The sequence below is a fragment of the Xenopus tropicalis genome, chromosome 6 (genome assembly GCF_000004195.4).
Source record: "Xenopus tropicalis strain Nigerian chromosome 6, UCB_Xtro_10.0, whole genome shotgun sequence".
Classification (NCBI taxonomy): domain Eukaryota; kingdom Metazoa; phylum Chordata; class Amphibia; order Anura; family Pipidae; genus Xenopus; species Xenopus tropicalis.
Genome location: NC_030682.2, coordinates 42385609 through 42410370, shown reverse-complemented (window position 1 = coordinate 42410370; position 24762 = coordinate 42385609). Strand labels below are relative to the sequence as shown.

The window sequence follows — 24762 nt, the reverse complement described above, 5'->3', positions numbered from 1 at the left end:
ATCCAGTAAGGATGCAAAGCACTGTTTTATTTTTACAGAGACAAAGGAAATCAGTTTTAAAAATCTGAATTATTTGATTAAAATGGGGCCTATGGGAGACAGGCTTTCTGTAATTTGGAGCTTTCTAGATATCGGGTTTCTGGATAAGGGATCCCATACCTGTACTCTTTAACCATGCTTATACTTGCTTTGGGCTATGCTTGCCTATTAATGTAAAACCTAATCAATGGCATTAGGTATAAGTGGTTAGATCGGGAAGTACTGAGAATAAAATAGGCATTAGAGGATGACTTAGAATGCTGTGAGACAACACTGGACTTTACTGTATTGCACTCTACCTTGTACCAGGGCCTTAAAGAAGAACTCCACCCTATTTTTTTTTTCAAAATGAATACAAAAGTATTTGTGAACTAGGGATGTAATGAATTCAGGATTCGGTTCAGGATTTTTAGCAGGATTCAGGTTCAGCCGAATCCATGGCTGTGGCGGAACCGAATCCGAATCCTTAAAATTGCGTGACTTTTTGTCAAATAGACTGCGCGTGCGATGATTGTCTTTATCCCTTTTCCTAATTTACATGTGCAAATTAGGATGCAAATTCAGCCAAAGGTTTTGGGGTTTGGCCAAATCCGAAAATAGTGGATTCGGTGCATCCCTATTGTAAACAGCTTTCCAGTACTGTATACATTCTTGTTTTAAATAGTTTTTAGGTTACTTGAAATTGAAGGGAGTAAAGTACAAAAATGTCAAAACTGTTTGCTTTGTGCAAGGGATGTTTGGGTTTCTGACCTGGCTACACCTTATATGAGACACATCATGTATCTTGGTGGTATACAAAACATCTCCTTGCAGACAGAGAACTGTATACTGGCAAGTGTCTGGGTCATCACTTTTGAATAGAGGTGTTTTGTTATTGGTTACTTTTGAGCTACATTACCAGCATCCAATCACTAATGTTTGGCTCAGTTATAACAACACAATGAGAGCCCTGATTTAAATGCTGTTGACATATTTAAAAATGTTTCTTTATTTAAAGCTCTCTACCACCTCAGTGGCATTGCTACAGAGATATGTATCTCGTACCCCCTTCTGAAAAGCTTTTCATCATTTCTTCACATTTCTTCCCAGTGCTCAAGGCCTATTGGCAGATAAATCCTACTCTTGCTGTATTCTGTTGCTTTTTCAGCAGAAGCTGGGCCATTGTGATATTTATCTGAATTCAAACAAGGCTAATTAAAAGAGCTGCTGACAGTTGTTGTGATCTGACTTTGACTGGAGCTTGATGGTCATTATGGGTAAATAATGAACCAGGTCTGCAAATGCAGCAGCTGCCAACGTGGGACAGAAGAACGACTATTGCTTCCAATTTAAGGATCTATCGACCGCTTCCTTGCTCCCTGCAGATCTTCTGCTGAAAACTAATGTTTTCTGCTGCTGCGTATTGAGGTTTCAGCTGTTTTCAAATACAGCTCATAATTTCCTTCTTTAAAATTTAACTTAACTCATTATTAGGTTTTCAAAATTAACAGCTATTCAGCTGATCCAATATTAGGTCTTTTTTGTTTCTATATTAGAATAAAGTGTGTTTTTTGCTTTCCTGGTGACTAATGATTTGTTTCAGCCAAGGTATTTCCATATCCATGCAGTACAAGTGGCTCCTTTCTGTATGATTTTAATTGAAAATGCAAAATGTTTTGAATATGTGCCTTTTAATTAACCCTTTGTGCAAAATTCCTTGTAGAATGCAGGAAGCAAAAAATGTATACACAGATTGTTTCTTTAAATCATGGGAGTGTTGTTACTATATTAAGCTTCTTATTAAAACTGTCTACTTAGAAATTGTCAAATTCATGATATTAACCCGTTTAGAAACACTGGTAGAAAACCCTGATTTCAGCATTTGGCATGCAGGGGAGAGATTGTCTTCTGTAAGGTGATAACTGTACAAAGAGCATTATTAGAAAAGTGCATAAGTTATATTATTAAAAAACATTGAGCCAAAGAAAGGGATTTGCACATTTTATCATTCTAATCTCCACTTTTTGTTTTCATTTTTATTTCTTCTTGGACAAAATATATATAAAAAAAAAAATCTGCTGGGGGGTGTATTGATTTCCTGTCCTGGATATGGTCCAGGGTGTGTTAACAAGAGGTTACGTTATGGTGGTTTATATTAAACCAGATCATCCTGTTACTAAGCATGTGTGGAGTCGTTCATCTGTGTCACCAAAACCCTTGAGAACATCTGACATGGGCTTTGCAAGAGAAACTGTGATCACTTACAAATCAAACATGGCACGCTCTAAACCAATTGTGCACGGCAATCGTGGCTAGAAAAGACAACTAATTGAACATGATAAAGTGTAAAGTTAATTAACACCCTTAAATTTGTTGATTACTTTTAGAGATTATATTGTTCCTTGAGTAGCAGCTTTCTAACCCAGCTGTCGCCTGTTTAGCGAATGTCGCTGGTAAACAATAGAGACGCCATAATACGTCGTAAATGGCCCCAGTGACAGCAGCCCCTTGTGAGACTGCATCTGTAGAAAATGATTAGAACAATTGCATTTTAAAGACTGCTCAGATTGCCAGCCTAGTCCCATTGGCCTTTTCTTTTGGTGGGATTCCGCTTAATACATCTCTCCTTTGTTAAGATGAAACAATGATTTACTAGTCGGGGTGTCTTAAGGTTAAAAGTAGCTTTTCATGAAGTTCGGCTGGCTATTTTCCAGAATATCAGACATAACAAGCACCATATTTTATTTAATTACTTCTATTTGGTGCTATTTTGCTTTTCACTGTTGGGGGGAAAAATACAACTTATGTTTGTAATTTTTATTTAGATTTCTTATATAACATTTTTGTTACACAGGAAAACATGTTTATGGTCATTGATTTTTTTTTTTTTTTCAGTAGTGCAACGTACTTTATAAAGTCTTTGGGTGCTATTTACATAGCAATAACACCATGTGCACATATGGTATGTGTATTGAATAGGCAATTTATCCTCACTTTTGCCCTCTTTCAATGACAAAAACCTGTCCAAATGCTTCCTTTGAGGGCTGTTTTCAGTGAAGCCCTTGTGTATATTTCTGATCTTATGAGCTGGTGTGATTTTTGCTGTTCTTCACATGTTAGAAAATAATAGGTACACAATGAGGAATTGCCAACAGCAACAAACATGCTTTCCTTAAGGGCCACTACATTTGCTGGGATATTAAAAGTATGACTTACGCATTATTATTATTTACATTATAAGTAGCATTGCTGAACAATGTTTTATAGTTATTATATAATGCCCACATTTCCCAGCACTTTTTTTGCAGTGCTTATACTTCATTCACATCAGTCAGTGCCCTAGTGGAGCTTGAGGTGGTCATACACTATAACATCTGGTTGTTTGGCGATATCGCCCTATATGCCCACCTAAGGTGGGCGTAATTGCTATAGTCCAATAGTCCATAGGGCCATCAATTGCATTATAGTGTTGGGAATACAAGCTGTTGGAGGGATGCCAGCATCAGTGAGCTGATCCTATCCTTAAGTGCAATGGGAAAATCAAATCAGGATGATTTTCACACGGGATATTAGTCTGGTAGGCCAGTTGGAGCTTCTCATTCATGGGCTGATCAGGTCTTTGGGACTTGGAAGAAACCCTTTTGTACATGGAAGAAGCATGCAATCTACTTGTAGATTGTGACCAGTTTGGAATCAAATCCCAGTGCTGTAAACAATAAGCCACCATGCCTCTCTGTGGTATCTTAATAAGAGATTTGTGTCCATAAGTATCAAAATGCCCCCACACTTTAACCATAAATCTCAAAATAAATTTATACAGTTTTTCTAAGAGTGACTTTTAAAATGCAAACACATTCTTCCCAACTCAGCACTAGAATAAAACAGCAAACAAACAAATATCCTGCTTATTTTAGAAAAAAATAAAATAGCAATGCTTAAGGCAGGACTCCATAGTTTTACTGCACTGCAGTTGTGCTGCACTGATGACCTTGTTGCTTTAGGGTAAAAAAAAAAAAAACAACTTTTCTGTGTAGTTTGGAGGTGTGACCTAGTTTTCTGTGAATTCCTATGAGTAAAGGAAATTTTCTTTATACTGACCTGGAATATACACTATTTGCATACTGTTATCATAAAACCTTATTAGAAGTGACTTTTTTTTTTTTTCTTAAAAGAAAAGCCATTCTTTACCAGTGCTTGTCTTTTTAATAAGCCTCTTGCTTGTTTCTGTACTTTCTACATTGTTATATTATGAGTTGATAATGAGCTACACTGCAAACATGTGAGGGCTCGTTTCCATCTACGTGTGCACTTGGCAACTTGCGCTTTTCCCTGTAGTTAGTTGAGTGTAAAACCACTTTCATTAAAGGTACTTCCATCAAAATGCATTTCCATATAGTTGTTCTCTGTGCCGCTCAGTCCTTCCCAACCTCTGTTCTAAATCGGGCGCTGCTGCGCCTGTTGTCTCATGGGAACCCTGGAGCTACCCCCACCTTCTGATCAGGAGGCAAGGGTTCCCGAAGCACCTTACGCCAATAGGCACAGCATGCTTGCATCAAAAGCATACAGCACACTCTTCACTTGCATGCTGAATATCAGAAATTACACCAGGCAGACTTAGCAACTAAGTGCATGAGCAGTTGAGTCCATTTTGCCGAATTGGATGCAGTTGCAGTAGACCCTCCACAAATGCATGAAGAGATTCGCCCGTTAGTAGCTCTCATCTTCTTTTCTGCTGATTCAATGCACATGCTCTGTGCTGTCACTCACCTAAGTGTAGGGACCGACAGACATTATACTGACGTTCAGGGCTGAACTGTCAGATATGGTAGTAGAAACAATAGAAATTCTACCTCCACCTGGCGATTTAGTCCTGAAAGTAGATTTTGCTTGGGCGCCAATGAATTCAATGATTCAATGGTGCCCAATCAAAATCTTTTAACCTGGCCGATCGACGAGTCGACAGATTTCTGCAGTCTTCTACGATATCTGTCGCCTCTTCAAGCCACCGAATATTGTACAAAACAAGATTTCGTACAATATTATCGGTGTGTGTATGGCCGGCGTAGGTTGCAACTGGACTTTCTGAATAATCTTGAAAATGTTTCACCACTCGTCCACTGACAAATCCAGCATTAATCCATGTCAATTGCAAACTATTGTACTTGGGTTTTAATGTTTAAATGTGTTTTATTAGATATTAAGCTTCCCATATTGAATCCTTGCATACCTGTGCATTCTATTTGTGTAACATACATACATTGTTTTCACCCTAAAAAGAAAAAAACGTGTTTTGCAATTTATTTTTTATTTTATTTGATAATACATTTGTATTTGAAAGTAATATGGAGTTTCCAGACTGATTTGTTGATACATACAAATGATTTTGTAAGCTTCAGTCTAAAAAAGGCTTCATGGAGTACACCTGATAATTGAGGCCTTTTAGATTTTTAAAGTCTTTTTATAGGGAAATATTAAGCTTATAGTGCAAAAAATTTGAGAATACCTGCTTAGGTTGTTCATCTGCCTAAATATTATTTCATCCCGGTAAGGTTAATAGCAGTGGGGACATTTATAATCATAAGGAGGATTACCCCAATTGGTTGGTATATGATGGCAGTCAGAGGGAAGTTTTTGCAGTTTCTATTTAAACTTGTATTTATTAAAATGTAAGATCTCAATGGTAATTTTTTTCTTTATACAGGAAAACTTGTTTATGGTCATTGATTTTAGTGCAATGTACCTGATAAAATCTTATAGAATGAATGCTGTTTACAGCTTTTACACCATGTGCACATATGGTATGTGTATAAATGGGCAATTTATCCTCACTTTTGCCCTCTTTCCATGACAAAAACCTGACCAGACACTTCCTTTAAGGGCTGTTCTACATGAAGCCTTTGTTTGAGCATCACTTTACTTATGAGCTGGTGTGATTTTATTTGTTCTTACCATGTTTTAAAAATAATAGGAATGATGAGCGGAATTAAGCTAGCCATACACGCACTAATAATATTGTACGAAACCTTGTTTCGTAAGATATTCGGTGCGTGTATGGCAAGTCGGCGAGGCGAGCGATATCGCAGCAGATCGGGCAGGTTAAAAGATTTTGAACGGGCGCCATAGAAGGCGCCTGAGCAAAATCTGCCTTCAGAGCTGAATCGCCAGAAGGAGGTAGAAATCCTATTGTTTCTACCTTCATATAGAACTGATGGTCGCACAAAAGATCGAAAATCGCCATGTGTGTGGCCACCTTTACTGACTACAACCAGCATGCTTTTGATTAGGGTAATCTTGAAAACATTTTACCACACAGCGAAGTGGCTTCTTCAGTTTTTTCTGCTTTGCTCTGATAAGATTGTACTGTATTTTCACTGATATTAACTTAACTAGCATAAATTCATACCAATATCAAACTATGGTACTGGGTTATAAATGTTTAAATATTTTTTAGTAGTTATTATTTCTGGTGCTACCAAGTTTCCTTTGTACTAAACCTTTAGGTTCTACACTCTCCAGATAGTTGATCCTCTTCCTACCAAACTTTAAATGTTATTTCACTGCCCACCAATTTTGTCTTTAACCTTTAAGAAATTACCTTATATTCGGTGTTGGTGTTTGAGTCATAGATATAGATTTTGAGCTAATTAATACACAACAGCAAACATTTGATATTTCTTCTATTACCAGTAATTGGTATTATATACTACATCCCAAATTTAAAAAGAAAATGGGGACCCTTGTATTAAACCAGTGGGTATTAGCCAGAGGTCAGCCATTTGTTAAAGGGACCCTGCTCATGTGGCTCATGAATGAGGGGATTGAGCATATAATGGAGTATGATCCTTTGCAAAATCAATAATCTTCTGACTTAAAGACTGATACTATTGATTACACACTTGTAACAGACAGCTTAAAGGGACACTATACACCTGAAAACATATTTGCTAAGAATGAACACATTAAACAAGAGTTGTGGTAAAATGGCATACTGTCATTATAATGAAAAAAAAAAGAAACATTTTCGTATGAATAGATAAATGATTATAAAGCACTAGTTGGAAAATGTGTTCACTGAACTCACCTACCACCTTCCCCTTTGTTCAGAACTCCCTACAAACCTTAAACCTCTCCCGGTTTTAAGCAGCAGCCTTTGAACATCTCATTATCAGGGGCACTAGATTGGTATTTAGTAAAACTGAGTTCATATTTTTATTTAGTGCCAGAAATAACAGAAACCATAGATATTTCTTAATTAAAACTATAAGAAAAAAGTATGATTAGCACAAGTCTGATTCATTTAGCTTATGTTAAAAAAGGTATATATTCTCCCTTTAAGTCCCTAATAAAAATTAATAGCGCTGCTGTGCCACCTCTATTTTCAGCCAGACTTGGCTGACTTGAATCTGATAGAATCACACAGCTTAGGGTATGCCCATTTATGTGAGGGGTTGGGTTTGATTAAAAGCAGGTGAATAGGCTGGGTGTTAAGTGTTGGGTTTTAGTAAGTAAGGGTTATACTTCTATAAGGTCCTTCACAGTATGAGGGCTAGGGCTCAGGGGAAGATTGTGATGAGCCTGAGAATAATGGAAGCTTGGCAAGACATAAATTGCAAGCTCCATTGGTATCACCTTTTGTAGAAACTAGGGGAAAATAAATGACCTAAGTTGCTCCTTGAATGAGCCTTATGTGCGGTTCTGAAACATAACTAATAAGTGAGCTTTGGCAAACACGCTTCTGCTTTTTTGATACATTTAAATTTCAGAACACTTACCCGTTAATTTTAGGTGATGGGAGATCAAAAGTATCTATTTTCTGGCCCTATTTATCTAAAAAGATTGTTTTCTTAATCCTGCAGTATTTTTGCTTCAGTAATTTTTTTTTTTTTTCTTGTTTCCAACATAAGTGTTTGAACAACTGACTGTGCAGCTGCCAAAGGATTAACCAGCTGAGAACCATTGTCAGCATTAATTCTGGTCTAATAAATGACTCTCTGTAGCTATTTAGCAGCCTGTAAAATAGATAAAAGCCATTGACCTATGATGGATAATACTGGATTGCGTTTGTAAAATCTGGCTTGAATTGTCGTCTTAATTTGCTTTAGGTCATAACACGGAATTGCTTGAATTCATTGTGGCGCAATGTAAATAAAGGAGAGGGATCAGTAAAGTATCAATATGACAAATTAACAGTTTTTTTTATAGTAAAGGATTTTGTACTGAAAAGAATTAAATGCCTAAACAAGGGAAAGTATGACAAATACAGTGAAGGGCATTATAGACAAACTGAATATTTTTATTTTGTAAATGAAGAAAGGACACAAGGTTGTCCATTTTGAGAGGAGAAATATCATGTAAATTACATTACATTAACATTTATTTATAAAGCGCCAACATATTCCGCAGCACTGTACAATATGTGGGTTACATACATTGGACATACAGAGTAACATATAAAGCAATCAGTAACTGATACAAGAGGTGAAGAGGGCCCTGCCCAAAAGAGCTTACAATCTACAAGAATGTTGCTTAATGGTGAGGGATTGCTAAATGCTCTACTGGATGATTTGTTGGCAGAATCCCCCAAAGCCATTAAGGGCAGTGGCTGCAAGATTTTGCCCCCACATTCACCACTACAACAATTGCCTGAAAGTGATCATGCAAGGGCCTGTCAAGCAGTTGTCAATTATATATGTAGGCTGCCACATATCCAGGTGACTATTGCATGACAAGCAATTACATTGGCTTCTTCAGACTATAGAGGTGAACATTGGAGTCACCGCTAAAAAACACCCCACATTTCCATCTGTGCTGTGCATTATCCAGTTGCTTGCTGTTTATTTCTTATTAATGATACCAAAGGGCAGAGGTATCATCCATATTTGAAAGAGTACCCCATTGTCATAAAAAGATTTTACTGTTTCCTCATTTTATTTTTTCAGGAGTTGGAGCTGCTCGATCTGGAAATCTCACATTTATGGTTGGTGGAGTGGAGCAAGAATTTGATGCTGCCAAAGAGCTCCTGTCTTGCATGGGAGCCAATGTGGTTTACTGTGGGGCAGTTGGTACTGGACAGGTATGTTTGTTCTGTGTGATTCTATTGTTGATGTCATTAGCTGTGTGCCAACAAGAAAATATAGGGGGTTATGTAGTTATATTGTACACTTAAAGGGGATATAAACCCAAAAAATGTATTGATAAAATTAATCAGGGTATAAAACGAACCAAGGGGGCGCAGATGGAACAATATTCACGTTAACTAGAAGACTCTTTGAGAGCTCTTTAATATACATGCACAATCTTAGGGGTATATTTATCATGCTGTGTAAAAAGTGGGTAAAAATCACCAGCGATGTTGCTCAAGCAGCCAATCGGATGCTTTCCTTTGGTTTTCTAACTGTTGAAATCGAATTGCTGATTGGTTGCCCTGGGCAACATCACCGGTAATAATTCACTACATTTTTACATAGCATGATAAGTATACCCCTGGGTGTTAGTTGATAAATTCTTCAAAAGCACACATGCCAGGTTCTTATACACCCACTGGAATCAGATGTTGAATATACATTGTCTATAAGTCAATTCAAATGAGAGAACCAGTAACTCCAAGGTCACACCAAGTTTCAGCGTCCTTAAATTGATACTGACACTAAAAAACTACTCTTCAAAATTTTCATGTACATAAAAATTTACCTATAGGTCATGTTGATAGTTTATCCCTGATAGGACTGCTTTTGTTAGTAATTGTTACTTGAAGTTCCTAAATGTGACTGTTTTGCCAACCTGACTGTCCCTTCGCAGCCTGTCAGTTAAAGCTTCTAATGATAAGAGACTCCTGCTGAAATATTGCAGCTCCCTCATAGAGGAACATGGGGAATCTGATAGGTACTTTTATGGCAAAATTATAAATAGCATGCAATGACAATGTTATGATAAAAAAAAAAAGATTTAATTTCTGGCATCATTTAATGAAAGAGAATCGGTCTCCAGTCATCTAAAAAATATAGAAAGAAGGGGGTGCCTTCCCGTGGTGTGTACCATTCAACAGTCATTCATAAAATATTTAAATTTGCACTTACAAGGCATTGATTGGTACAAAGGCACCTCAAAACACCTCCCAAGTCCCAAAGCCACTGGTAGTTGTAGTACAACAGCTCTGTTGAACTATTCTAGTGGTTTCTGAGAAATTTGCAGTTTTAGACTGTTGTACTTCTAGGCAGGCTTCTGCTGTTAGTGTTAGTTCACATTCATTTTTTGAGTTAAAAAAACTGCTGTAACTGCTTCAAAATAGCCGATGAACAGGTTCCTATTATCTTTAAAATCTGTTTGAAATATTTACTAAACTGTCAAAATGCTTATTGGGGGGAAAAAGAAAAATCTCAGTGCATATTTTTTTAACCAATATTTAAATGAACATTGCTTTCGGTGCAAACAGTTTTATTGCACAGTTATTATACATAATCATCTACGCACACATGGTTTGTTTTATATTTTACACCAATTTTAACTTTTTTTCAGGCTGCCAAAATTTGTAACAATATGCTATTAGCTATTAGCATGATCGGAACATCAGAGACAATGAATCTTGGAATCCGGTATGTGAAGACATGCTTGAGATTTATACTGTTTTATTTCATTTTTAACCAACTGGTATATTTATGTGCTCACACATTAAACTAAAACTATTACTGAAGCTATTTAAAGTGATACTGACACTAAAAAACTTCTCTACAAAATATGAATGTACAAAAAGTTCCCTATAGGTCACGTTGATCATTATTTGCTGATAGAACTGCTTCTGCAAGTAATTGTTACTTGAATTTCCTAAACCTGACTGTTTTGCCAGCCTGACTGTCACATCTCTACCCGTCAGTTATGGTTTTTAATGCTAACGGACTCCTGCTGCACAAATATGGCCGCCCCCTCATAGAGGAATTTGGGGGATCAGATTGGTAATGTAAAAGCTTTGGGCAAATACAATTTATGGGACAATTATAAATAGTATGCAAATACAATGTCATCCTAGATGTAAAAAAGGTTTTATTTCTGATATCGGTATCTCTTTAAAGAAGAATCCCACCTCAAAGAACCTGGTTCAAATTAGGGTCTTAATAAAGAGTTCAAACTGATTTGTACTAATAAATATGGACACGCATTTCTAAAGTTAAATATATAAATTCTTTCTAATAAAAGCTATGTGGGCTTCACAGAAATCTTCTTTTGTCACTTTTGTAATATCCCTGCTTATTACCATGCAATGAAAATATCTCAACCCCCCAACTTTTATATGGAATCCATGTATTGGAAATTACTTTTTGTCTACTTTGAAATGTGACCAGCACTATTACTTTGTTGACATTTTATACATAATTGCTGGTTTGTTTTATTTTTGCACCACTTTGAAGTGGAAATCTTAAGGTGAATCTTCATTGGCCAAAAGTATGATGACTGTAAACCGAGCACCATCCAAATTATGTCAAATGGCAGTTTGACAGTCAGGATTTTAATATATCTCTGCCTTAATACAGGGGAGGCAGTTTGTTTATTTTGAGTCAGTTTTTTAAGTTGGGAGAAAACTAATACTTAATTTAGTAATAGGTTGTGCTGCCCTGTCAGTCCTGGTCATCTATATATAGGCTTTACATACGGCTGTTTATGGGCCAGAACCAGTTTTAATTTATTGTGAACAGAGAACTACATGAAAACACAGGCTGTTGGGACACATGTTGCCTTCCTGAAGGAGGAAATGTGAATCGCCCATTACTGCTATTGACTTGAATGGCAAAGGCCTAAAAAAACTACAGTTTTGCTGCTAACTGAAATATAGATGGGCTAAAAAAGCCAGAGTTTTGGTGCTTTCATGCATTTCCCATTCAAGTCCTTAGGAGCCACAGGTGCTTTATCAGCTGCCATGAAAGTGCCAAGCATGCCATCGGCCTAAATATATAGTAAAATAGGTCATCAAATAAAGTCTATATAATCTTCTACCCTAGTCAGATCATGTGATATTTATTTTATTTAAAATACATTTGTACTTTCTGTAATGTAGCATTGTGTACAGGTATAGGACCCAATATCCAGAATGCTCGGGACCAAGGGTATTTCGGATAAGAGGTTTTCCCATAATTTGGATCTTCATACCCTAAGTCCTAAGAAAAATTCACTAAAACATTAATTAAACCCAATAGGATTGTTTTGCCTCCAATAAGGATTAATTATATGTTAGTTGGGATTATATATAAGGTACTGTTTTATTATTAAAGAGAAAAAATAATATTGTAAATTATTTGATTAAAGTGGAGTCTATAGTAGACTGGCTTTCCATAATTCTGAGGTTTCTGGATAACAGATCCCATACCTGTATAGAAAATGCACATAGCCTTATGCATGATAGTCTAGACATTTGTGTATTGATAGAACACACTTTTACAAAAAATATTATTGAAAGAGAAGCCTTATTTATTTTATTTTAATGGTAGAACCAAAACTTCAGGCTTGTGTCCGGGTGTGTTTATGTTTGTGTCTAAATGTAAATATCTATTTGGCCAATTTGAAATGTAATGTTTTGGTGACCTTTTCACTGTTTGTGCTTTTCTTTTTCATGAAAAGATTTATTTTAATTTAGGATTTTACGCATTTTATTGTCCTGTAATGCATTGGTACGCTGGTAATTACCACATCAAAATTGAGCTGTTTTATTGAAGTGTGTCCTTGCCTTAGATGTTAAACTATGTTGACCTATTATCCTGTCAAACAGTAATTGAGATAAAATAGAAATTTGCTTTGCACCAGTGATAATTGGTTTATCAATATTCTATGCTATTTACATTTTAAAACTGAGAGTTGCTGAAAAATAGGGGACAGTAAAAAAAAAAAAAGAATATTTATGGTGCACTTGGCCTAAAACCAATGTTGCTCTTATTTTCTAATTGCATTACATTTTATGGCTGCAGAAGTGTCCTGGCTGTGTGTGTTTCTTGAAGCAGGCTGTAGGAAATACAGACCATAACCATTTTAAGAGAATTAAGGTTGATGACTTTCTTATCAGGATGTGCTAGCTTCCAAGGTTAAACAGGCAATGCAGATAGGGGCACAATGCATGCAAGGAAACATTCATGGTTAAAATTATTATTGGCTTCATAATTAACTCAACGGGGAACATGGAAAAGCTACTGTCATTTCTTGACCAAACTAATACAGACTTTTAGAAGAGTTTGGAAAGTCAAAAGGCATAGAAGAGAGTACAAGAACAATATTTGCAAAACTCCCAAACCCTTACCTTGTGTGGAGTACTCTCAAGTGGCACAAGCAGCACAGTATTCACCAACACATACCAAAGTCCAGTAGTACTTCTGTTTTATATTGTTAAACCCGCTTTTATTTCACATATTATGAGATCACAGCATGGTACAAACCACCATGTGGTGGACAATCGACTACCAAAAAAGTGTTTGGCATAGAATAGATTTAATTTATCTGTTGATACTGATAATCTGGTTCCATTGCAGGATCTGAGGAGGTGCCATTAAGTGAGTTAGAGAGCAGGGAATCCTATATCTGGAAATCATATATCCTTTGTCTTGGGAATGAGCAGGAATCCATAAGAAAATGTCTTTCTTCCTCTATCAGCCATCACTTATACTGTTCTGATCTGTCATCCTCAAGCACTCAGAGCTTCTAATCTGAAAATCGGAATTACAGTGAGTGCTGTGGCAGTATATACAGTGGTGCTTGAAGTTTGTGAACCCTTTAAAACCTTTTATATTTTTATATGAATGTGACCTAAAACATCTGATTTTCAAACAAGTCCTAAAAGTAGATGAAGAAAGCCTAGTTAAACAAATGAAACAAAAATTATTGTATTTGGTTATGTTTTAATTGGGAAAAAAATGAACCAATAACATATCTGCGTGTAGCAAAAGTAAGTGACTTGTGCTTTCAGTATGTGGTGTGCCCCTTGTGCAGCAATAACTGCAACTAAAGCCAAAAAGTTATATTTTGGCTTCATCCGTCCACAAAATATTATCTGTCTGGTTTGTCCACATGATCTTTAGCAAACTGTAGATGGCCGGCAGTATTTTGGGGGGAGAGCAGTGGCTTTCTCCTTGTTACCCTGCCATACACACCATTGCTGTTCAGTGTTCTTCTGATGGGTGGACTCATGAACATCAACAATGGCCAATCTGAGACAGGACTTCAGTTGCTTAGAATTTACCCGGGGTTCCTTTGTAACCTCTTTGACTAGTAGACTCCTTGCAGTTGGAGTTATCTTTGATGGTAGACCACTTCTGGGAAGGGCAACAATGGCCATGAATTTCCTCCATTTGTACAAATAAACAAAAGGAATTCTGGTAATGAATTCCTAAGTGCTCCAAGAAAATCCCATTTATATGGGTTTATCCTATAGGCTAAAACTTACCCACTGGGTTTTTAAAGCAGAAGCCAGGATAATAGCTGATCAGATTCCTAAATACAGTCTGGTTTTGCCTTTCTTGGGGCTCATCAGTGTAGTGCAGGGTTTTCTGATCAACTTAGGTAGAGCCTGCACTCCATTTGTACACAATCTGTCTGACTGTTGATTTGGGGAGTCCAGACTTTTTAGCGATAGTCTTGCAACCTCTTCCAGCTTTATGAGCATCAACAACTGTTTTTCTGAGGTCCTCAGACACCTTTCTTTGTTCGAGCCACGATACACATCCACAAATGTGTTGTATGTGGGAACAAGCTTTGCTGGATCCCCGTTCTTTAAGTAAAACCAGGTCTTTCGCTCATATCTGATTGTCATCCCATTGACTGACAACACCAGACTCGGATTTCACCTTCAAGTTATATGATAATTGTAAGGATTCACTTACTTTTGCCACACGCAGATATGTTATTAAATCTTTTTTTTCAATAGATACGTGAACAAATATAATTTCGTTTTACTAGGTTTTCTTCATCTACTTTTAGGACTTATTTGAAAATCAGATGATGTTTTAGATCACATTCATAAAAAAAATATAGAACATTTTAAAGAAGTTCATAAACTTCCAAGCATCATTGTATATCCTAATTAAATTTGATTTTTTTTTCCAGTCCTTTTACCATAATTTTAAAAAATAATGTGATCATGATAGAAATCATGTTCTGGTTTTCCCTAAATTCATAATTATAGTAACATGTGACCTATTGAAATTACCAATAGGGTTTGCTTACTATTGCTCTTACAGACAATGATTCAAATTGTGCAGTTTCTCTGATTCTTCAAGTTCAGTATTGCCTTTTTTAGTTTCTTTTTTTTTTTTTTTTGCTTCTAATAATATGACAACAGATTCAGTGCCTTATTTCAAATTTTGTAGCAATAATAACTTATTTTTGTCTTTTTTTTATCATGGAAAATGTTCCCAATTGTAAACACTTGCGCTCACACAGCCCCACCATTGGCAGGTTATTATGGGGACTGACAGACTGTCATCATTTTGATAGCTTGAACAGTATATCTCTTGAACAGCAATGGAGCTCATATGCAGAAAGTATCATATGTTCCCAGCCAATTTACAGCGAAACAGCAATAACATTTTATCATGGTTGAGAGCCCAGTAGCTGCTTCCTATTAAACTTGCCCTTTCAGATACCTGTCTCGGATTAATTTGTTGATTTCAAATGGAAACTCAGGCTTCTCCAATGAAGCATGACTTTCTAGAAAAGACTCTCGCTGAATGACAATTATATTCTAGCTTGTTGTAGACCATTACATGCTTTGGTCTTAGAGGAAGACAGAGGACTTCAGTAACTGATTTTAATACCATGTCTAATTTTCACTGTCAGTTATATGGAAGCCAGTGGAAGAATCTGCAAGAAGATGAAATGCAAAATGCCTTTTGCTTCTTTAATGTTACACTTTCTGTAGGAAAGGACTTAACTCATAACAGGGTATCTGAGTGCAGTTAGCTTTCTGGTGATATGTGCCACTTTGCAGTTCAGTCCTTTTAACTGTCAGTTTGGTTTATTTAATATATTCCTTACCTGGTTTTCTTGTAAAAATATTCAGCATTTAATTAATTAGTAAAACACCATTTTGGGGATTGCAGGCATCATATCTGTCAGCATTAACAGCTGACTTTTCTTATGGCATGTATGTCTATTTTTATAAAGCACCACTTATGTACGCAGCGCTGTATAATAGAATGAAAAATTAATACAACAAAATAGGGGGTCATCACAAAAATAGATAAATACAAAGTATGATAATAAATAAAAATAGATGCAAGGTATTGTTTTGATAAGTTAAGAATCTAAGAGACAAGAGGATATAGTTCCCTGCCCCATTGAGCTCACAGTCTGTGGAAGGGTAAGGTACAGACTCAAATAGGAGAATATTAGTGCTGCAGGTTACAGTGGGTGACACTGCAATATAAGTGCAAGTTCCCAGATCAGGTGCTGGGTGAGTGCCCCAAGAGGTAGTCTTAGTTAGTAGTTTAGTTTTAAAAAGACTGAGGGAGGATTCACTCCGGAGGAAATCAGGGAGGGCTTTCCGAATGTAAGGAAAAGCAAGGCAGAAAGGTTTAATGCGGGAAACGGTAGTAGTAGTGGGGGGGTGCAAGCAAGCAGTTTCTCTAAGAGGAGTGGAGTCGTCGTCCAAGAACATATGGAGACACGAGAGAAGAGATGTAGTGAGGTGCAGAGGAATGGAGGGCTTTGAAAGTTAAAAAGAATGAGCTTTGTATGTTCTTGTTTTTATGGGTAGTTATGATAAGGACTTCAGCAGTGGAGGGGCCTGAACTCTTCTGGGTGAAAGGAGGAGAAATCTGGCAGCAGTATATAAGACAGAATGTAGGGGCAAGAGATGGGAGTTGGGGAGGCCAGTAAGTAGCAGGTTACAATAGTCTAGTTGGGATAGGATCAGCGCATGCATGAACATCCTACCTCTTACAGTTTGCAGTGGTGGGGGAGTTCATAACTATGTTGGCAGTGGTGGGCCCTTGAGGTGGTGACCCCGGTAAGCACCAGATCCCCCAATCAGACATGAATGATGTCACCATGTGAACTTCATAAGCGTTAGAAAAGCACTTGGAGTTCAGCCTTTATATGATGACTATATATATGACTATATATAGTTGTAATTACTTTAATCAAACTATATTTGTATAAAATATATGTGTGTGTGTGTGTCTATATATATATTTCCAACTAGTTGGCACTTTTGAAAAATTAGATAGTAGGTGCCTGGGTGCAGTCCTCACGAGCGTAGATAAAAGGATGAAAATGGATCACCACACACAGAACTTTGAGAAAGGCTAGAGTAGCCGAAACAAATTATTATATAAAATCCTTTTGGTGTCTACACTGTCTAAAGGCAACTGGGAATAACACAATGGGTGAATTGTAAAATGTTTGTTTGTAAAGTATCACCAGCATTGGTATTAGAAATAATGATCTACATCTTTTTAGCATAGTTTAAACTTAAAAATGTAGGGCCCTCAAGAGCACACCAGCTATGGCCATTTTGATTTTGACCACAATTGATTATGTGAAAGGATAGTTCTTCTACAATCTCAACGATGAATTTCACTTTCTACCATAAACCTGGTGATAGAACAAATGATGTTTCTGCTTGGGCAAGCTTTGTTTTATGAGGATCAGCAACCTTATCAGCAGTTGACCCAGAACCACACTGCATGTCTTAGAATAGAAAAAGAACATATGTCACATCTCCGCATAGGGTGTCTCATCAGCAGCAGTTTTAAATGAAGATTTAATAGGGGAGAAATTTGTGCCATTTCTGTATCTGAGAACGGTTTGTTTGGTAATATTCAAGTTATTTTGTTGCTGTTAACTATTTGTTACTAGAGATTAACGTTGCAGCTTGATCTTCTCTCAACTCCGAAGGAACACAATTCATGGTTACTCAGTGCAGTAAAGAAAAATAATTTTATAAGAGCACTTTTGTCTGTAACATGAAACACTGAATGGTCTTGTGTATTTTAGTAAATATACAATGTGTTTTGCACATTAGGAGGGCTAACCCTCAATCAAGCAGCAATTAGAAGCTCTTATAAGCAGGACCCTTCTATCCTGCTCTCTCATTTTATACCTGTTTGTTAGAATAACATGTTTCTGTTTGCATGTTTGTATGAAAAATGTACTGTTTGATACACTATAGATATAGATCAGCTAATAGAATCCCACCCATGCAAAAAGGAAAAGCAGTTACTTGTGTAACATCTGTGCTAAATATGGCCATTGTGGTTGTAAACAAGGAGGCATAATAACACAAATGCTAGATTTATGTGTTTTAATTTATATTGGACACATAATAAAGAATGAAAAATGGCACTGCTTTTCAAATGTGTAAAACAAGCCATCCATGTCTGGATGTACTTTGACATTAATATGCTTTCCTTGACCCTTTCATAGATTAGGGCTTGACCCAAAGCTGTTGGCCAAAATCCTAAACATGAGCTCCGGTCGGTGTTGGTCAAGCGATACCTATAACCCTGTTCCAGGAGTGATGGAAGGAGTACCCTCTGCAAATAACTACCAAGGAGGATTTGGGACAACTCTTATGGCAAAGGTACTTATTAGATACTTTATGTAGGGGAGGGTCATGCTGGACTGGTTTGTAAGGAACAGTTGATTTTTGAAGGTTTTGAGCACTGTAGAAGGTCACTTATTAACTGCACTCATTGTGCAGTAGTCTGTTTTTTTTTGAGGTTCTGTTTTACTGCAAAGAGGGAATTTCAGTTTCTTTAGCATTGTGACCTTTTACGTTTTCCCTATTGCTTTTTAAAAATCAATAAGCAAGCATTCCATACATAAATTAGCTTCAAATGCTCTCATTTAAAGATTTATACAGCATTCTAAAAGATACAAAATAGTAAATGCTCAACAATGTATCACAAGCCCAATTACTCTGCAACATTTTATCACACTGTGTTTGTAATATGCAGAACAGCAATAAACTTGCTGAAGAAACTGTGTCCAACACTTCAGCATTGTGTTAAAGTTTGGCCTAAATAACAGGTGTATTGTAAAGAAGTTGAAAAAGCTGCAGTAATACAGAATAGATAATGTTTATTATATATAAATGTTTATTGTGAGTGTTTTTGCAAAGATTGTTTTAGGTCATTTTTATTTTGCTATCTTATCTATTTTTTGGGCCCAGAGATGGTAACTGTACTTCTAAATATGAGCCAAGCCTTTGGTATCTTTCTCTCAGGACCTAGTAGATCCAAAGTGGCAATCTATTGATTCTGGCAAATGCCAGATGGGCTCTCTATACTTGAAATTCTGGTGTCTAGTTAAAGGAATGCCTCCTTTGCCAGCCACCCGGCAAAAGAATCTCTAACAGATCTCCATCTCTTTCCTTATGGCCATCTTTGCCTGTGCACTTTTACCTTGAATAAGATTCCCTTTTTACATGTTACATACATCACACATGCCCGTTTCAGTGAAAATGGGAGTATACTTGCAGGCAGTCCATTGATTGGTCTAGAATTCAGGATTTCAGTGCTGCAACTATAGTGGCAGTATTTTATGTCATTTTAATGATATAAAGCGACCATAATATTATGTCGGGCGAGGAATCCTATACTAAATATGGTTTATAAGAAAACCGGAATTTAGTGGCCTTTTATGTAAACTATTGTGTGAGAATTTAATGGAATCAGAAAGTTTCCTATACAATTAAATTTTGTGTTCTCTCAGAATGAATAATTGATTTATTTATTTGCAGGATTTGGGGCTGGCTCAGGACTCGGCAACCAACACCAAAAGCCCAACCCCACTGGGCTCTCTTGCACATCAGATCTACAGAGTAATGTGCGCTAAGGGCTATGCACAGAAAGATTTCTCCTCTGTCTTCCAATTTTTACGTGAGGATGAAAATTAGAGAACAGTCATAGGTGGAAAATTAGATTTGGAACACTATTTTTGAACATCCCATAGAGTTTTACTGTATAACCAATTACATGAACTGTAATCACTGACCTTTTTCAAATTTAAAGGCAAACTATACCTTGGGAATACAGATAACACAAGTTGTAAAGAAGGATTTGTTTAGCATTAACCATGTAATTGATATCCTGCATATGTACAGTGCACAGTATGCTGGCATTAATATGATGGTTGCAGCCTATAACAACACGCCTCTAGTAGTCTTTACGTAGTTTACTTTTCATATTTCATACTCTCCCTGATTTTTTATAATATACAGACCATGCCACTCGACCAGTATATAAATAGTGCAGAAGGCCTATAAGACTGGCAAGTGTGTGCTGGTACTTTTTGGCGAGAGGTAGAATCCTACAGCAGGGAAATGCAGGATACTTAGATGAAGACTTCAAAGCTTTGCCATTCCTTTTTTATACCTCAAGTATAAAATATTCCTCCAAATGTAGTTTCCCTTTATTCAACACAGTGGTGTTTCTAGACTATGCTGGTCCCCCCACCCCCCAAAAAAACATCTTTGGAGAGGCCCTCAGCGCAATACAATCACTACCCACCTGCCCCTCATGTTGCCCCGCCCCTTACATCCCAACTCCCCGCCTGCTCCTCCCTCATGTCCCCATCCTTGCCCGCTAGCTCTCGGGTAGGAGAGCGGTGGAGAGGGGGGTTTGCTAAAGCTATAGAGGAAGCAGAGCCGGTGGTCTGGGGCAGCCCAAAGCACCCTCCTTCCCCCACCCACCCCGCAACTGTGGAGTCTGCTACCTCTATAGTTATGTCACTGATTCAACAAGTACATTGTAAAGTGGAATGTGCTACGTCACATTTAATCTGTACAAAGATAACCTCTAACACTCTTTTACAGAAATGTTTTTCAGGCAAACTATATGTCATAAAACTCTTTTGAAAATAGCTGGAAACCCATTACAGAGAAGCGAGTGAATTCTGTTCATGTATATTTTGATACTGATCCACGAATATAAATATCACCTTTTTACATTGATTTTCTGTTTAAATGCCCCCAAGCGAATAGCCCTGATAGTGTTCTCAAATTTATGGGTAAATTAGAGGGTGTTGAATCCTAAAATTAGGTGACCATATACTTCTACTGGATGTGTTTTATAACCTGACGAAAATGTGATCTGTAGACTATGTGATATGTAGAAACAATAAATATTAGCTATGTATTCATTTTTATTTTGTTCATTGCATCTTTGCTTGAAACCTTATAAGAAAACAAACTGCTCAAAAATTAGAATTAGAACACATAAAAATGCCACCACATGGGAATGTGTGAAGAAATACTGTGTAAGAACCCTAAGAATGGAGCCACTTGGTTTTTTACTTGAATTGCATGGGGAAGGAGGGGCCATAAACCATTTGAGCCGTATGCTGAAAGACCCAAGCAATGTGGTTCCATTTCTTCTTTATTTAAGTTACCGACTCTGGGGCAATTGTATGCATGATTGGGAGGTAAAATAGTGTGAGTTCTCAATGTAATCTCATGTTATAACACATTTAGAATATGTAGGCACCAAGCAATAGTGCTATATGCCAAACTTTGGAAAGGTGTTTCCAGAACTGACAGATTGCTTATGAGACTGTCCAGAAACCCCACTAGCCAACTATTACATCTGCATTTCAGGTATATTAGCCAGCTGAACAGCATGCAGTCCTTCTGTAATCTAACCGCTAAATGCTTGGAAGAGTGCAGTTTAACCTACTACATGTGGGGCCAAGTTGGCCACAGATCGAGTTTTTTGATGATCTTGTTAAATGATTGCATCTGGTTGTGCACCACCAGCTTATGTTTGCTTATGGACACTTGGCTTTCTCTACAACAGTCATTGAAAGGCTGCATTATTATTTGTAGCCATCTGTTTGTTATACATATTTTTGCTCAAGCATGCAAGAGCTGGAGGACCACTGGTTCTGTTGCAAAATGTAATGCAGACCTTCCTAATCACTCGCGAACACCTATGACCTCAATGATTGCCAGTTCCTATTGTAACCCCCTGTTATCCAATAACATTCATTTTTTGTACAAGATTTTTTTCTTCTGGAGTAAAAAGTCAAATTATTGGTGTGCATGGGGGGCCTACTTATTCCCAGGGCCTTGGTACAGTTGCAACGCCTGTAACAAAATACTACTAGTCTAGTAGTTAAATTCCTGCCAGTTAATCCCACACAGAAAGCAATATGGAAGCAAGGTGCTGTTAGAATGCATATGAAAAGGACATCATGCAGTCTATATTTCACAAAGCAAGGCAACAATAATGAAGATATACTGAAAATACATGGTTCTTATGTCAAATATATTTAACTTTTTTCTAGCCTAATAGCCACAATGTCATATTTTATTTTCAGTTTGAAACTGCTAGTACAGAAGATTTAAACATCTGATTGCAAATCCTACCGGTTTTATTTAATGAGTTGTTGCAGCATCATGAAGAAGTTTTTAAATGTACTTTATCCTAGGCAGGGTAAATGGCAGCTCCCAGATGTATAAATGCAAAGAGATATTCTGTAGAGCCAAGCTTTACACTAATAATTTATTGTCTATATAAAAATGATTTATGAACCAGTAATCATTCATTTGAATTCTTATAATTTAGTTTTCTAAATTATTATCCATCCTTGAATAAATGTATTTGTTTCCTATATGCCCAGTTGCCAGAGTCTATTTGCTTGTGCAAATATTAGGAAAATAAATGAGAGAAATTCTGATATTCCTAAATGAGGATATTGTTCCAAAGAAGAATTGGGTGCTGGAGAGGATCTTAATAAAAGCTCAGATAATAAGGCAAGCAAATGAGGGAGCCTACAGTCAGCATAGAAGAGAAAAACGGCTTCCTATATTTATCAGACAATGAAGAATAAACACTACAAACTACTCTGCATTATTCTGCAGAGAGGAACCTTACAATTGTCTTGTTACTCTTCAAAGATTTTAATTAGTTGGAGTAAATTTAAAGGGATACTGTCGTGATTTTTATGGTATACTTTTTATTTCTAAATTACACTGTTTATATGGCAAATAATTCACTCTACCATTTAAAATTGTATTCTTGAACCAACAAATGTATTTTTTTAAGCTGTAATATTGGTGTGTAGGCGCCATCCCAGTGCATTGTGCCTGAGTCTGAGCTTTCAGAAGGAGCCAGCGCTACACATTAGAATTGCTCTCAGGTAACCTATTGTTTCTCCTACTCCCATGTAACTGGAGGAGTCCCAAGCCAGACTTGGATTTCTTACTATTGAGTGCTATTCTGATACCTACTGGGAGCTGCTATCTTGCTCCCTTCCCATTGTTCTGCTGATTGGCTGCTGGAAAAAGAGGGGGGGTGATATCCTGGGGCATAATTATAATAAAAAAAAAAAAAAAAAGCCCCCAGCCTCCGCCGCGGATTTCCCCTTGAAGGCTTTGGGGGAAGGGACGTCACACTCACGACATAGGGCCGTATATATATGCTCCTGGTGATCACTCCAACTTCCAGCTCAGCAGTAAAGTGTGATTGAAGTGGTTTCCCTGCCAAGCAAGACTTCTATGCCTAGAAGTGACGGAGGTGACCCTCCTGGTAAGCAAATTAGTCCTTTATTTTCTGTCACCCAAAAACTTAGCCACCAGAGTCTGGCAGTGGAATTTTTTTTGTAGATAGATAGCCCTGTTGGCCAGGTTTTGATGTGCCCATGCATGTTCAATTTTGCTTCTTTTTTTTTATACATTTCACTTCTGCTTATCCAAGCGGGCAGTTTACATAGCTATCTTTCCTCACAAATTGTATAGATGAAGTTACTCTAGAAACTAAAACCTAACTTTTATGGTTCCACAAAAACAATTATTAATAACATCCCCCTATAATTAAAATCAGATTATATGGCCATAGGATTTGCAGTAATCCCCCTAACTCTGCTGGGGATATTTAATTGCCAAATGAATACTGTAGAGTTCATCCAGCTGTTCAAGGGTAGCACAGGTTTAGGACACCTTCTGCCCACAAGGATATTACCGCAATGTCCTCTGTCCCTATAGAATCACATTAATGGACATCTGCTAATACCCAAATCATTACATCAGTGTTCAGTTGTGCCTCACATAAATTGCTAGCCTTAAATAAGACATGAATAAGTATGAGCAAAAGTTAAATAAGAGGAAAAAAAGTTTTATAGCTGTATTGCGGAAAAGTAAAAACTAGTAACAGTAAGGGGCCTATATATGAATGCCTTAGTCCTTCTTTTAGGATATACCTTAGAACAAACTCAGTAATGGACAGTTACATTTAGCAAGTAAATACCATTGTGTCTACTCTCTCCCTAAGGCAGGGGTCCCCAAACACTGGGCTGTGGACTTGTGACGGGCCACCTCTGATCCCGGCAGTTGTTACACAGTTACAGAGACACAAATAATGCCAGGCCGGTGCGCATAACGACTCACATAATGCCACATATACAGTGGTGTGAAAAACTATTTGCCCCCTTCCTGATTTCTTATTCTTTTGCATGTTTGTCACACAAAATGTTTCTGATCATCAAACACATTTAACTATTAGTCAAAGATAACACAAGTAAACACAAAATGCAGTTTTTAAATGAGGGTTTTTATTATTTAGGGAGAAAAAAAATCCAAACCTACATGGCCCTGTGTGAAAAAGTAATTGCCCCCTGAACCTAATAACTGGTTGGGCCACCCTTAGCAGCAATAACTGCAATCAAGCGTTTGCGATAACTTGCAACGAGTCTTTTACAGCGCTCTGGAGGAATTTTGGCCCACTCATCTTTGCAGAATTGTTGTAATTCAGCTTTATTTGAGGGTTTTCTAGC

General features: G+C 37.1%; 1 protein-coding gene across 1 annotated transcript in view; it reads left to right on the top strand.

Annotated features, from left to right (window-relative positions):
• Nucleotides 1-21132, top strand: part of hibadh (3-hydroxyisobutyrate dehydrogenase) — an 82380-nt gene extending 61248 nt beyond the window's left edge. The window contains 4 exon segments of the mRNA NM_001030433.1: nucleotides 8958-9091; nucleotides 10534-10610; nucleotides 18415-18571; nucleotides 19733-21132. Of these exon segments, the coding sequence (NP_001025604.1) occupies nucleotides 8958-9091; nucleotides 10534-10610; nucleotides 18415-18571; nucleotides 19733-19888 (524 nt within the window). The 3' untranslated portion in view covers nucleotides 19889-21132.
• The last annotated feature ends 3630 nt before the right edge of the window (nucleotides 21133-24762 follow it).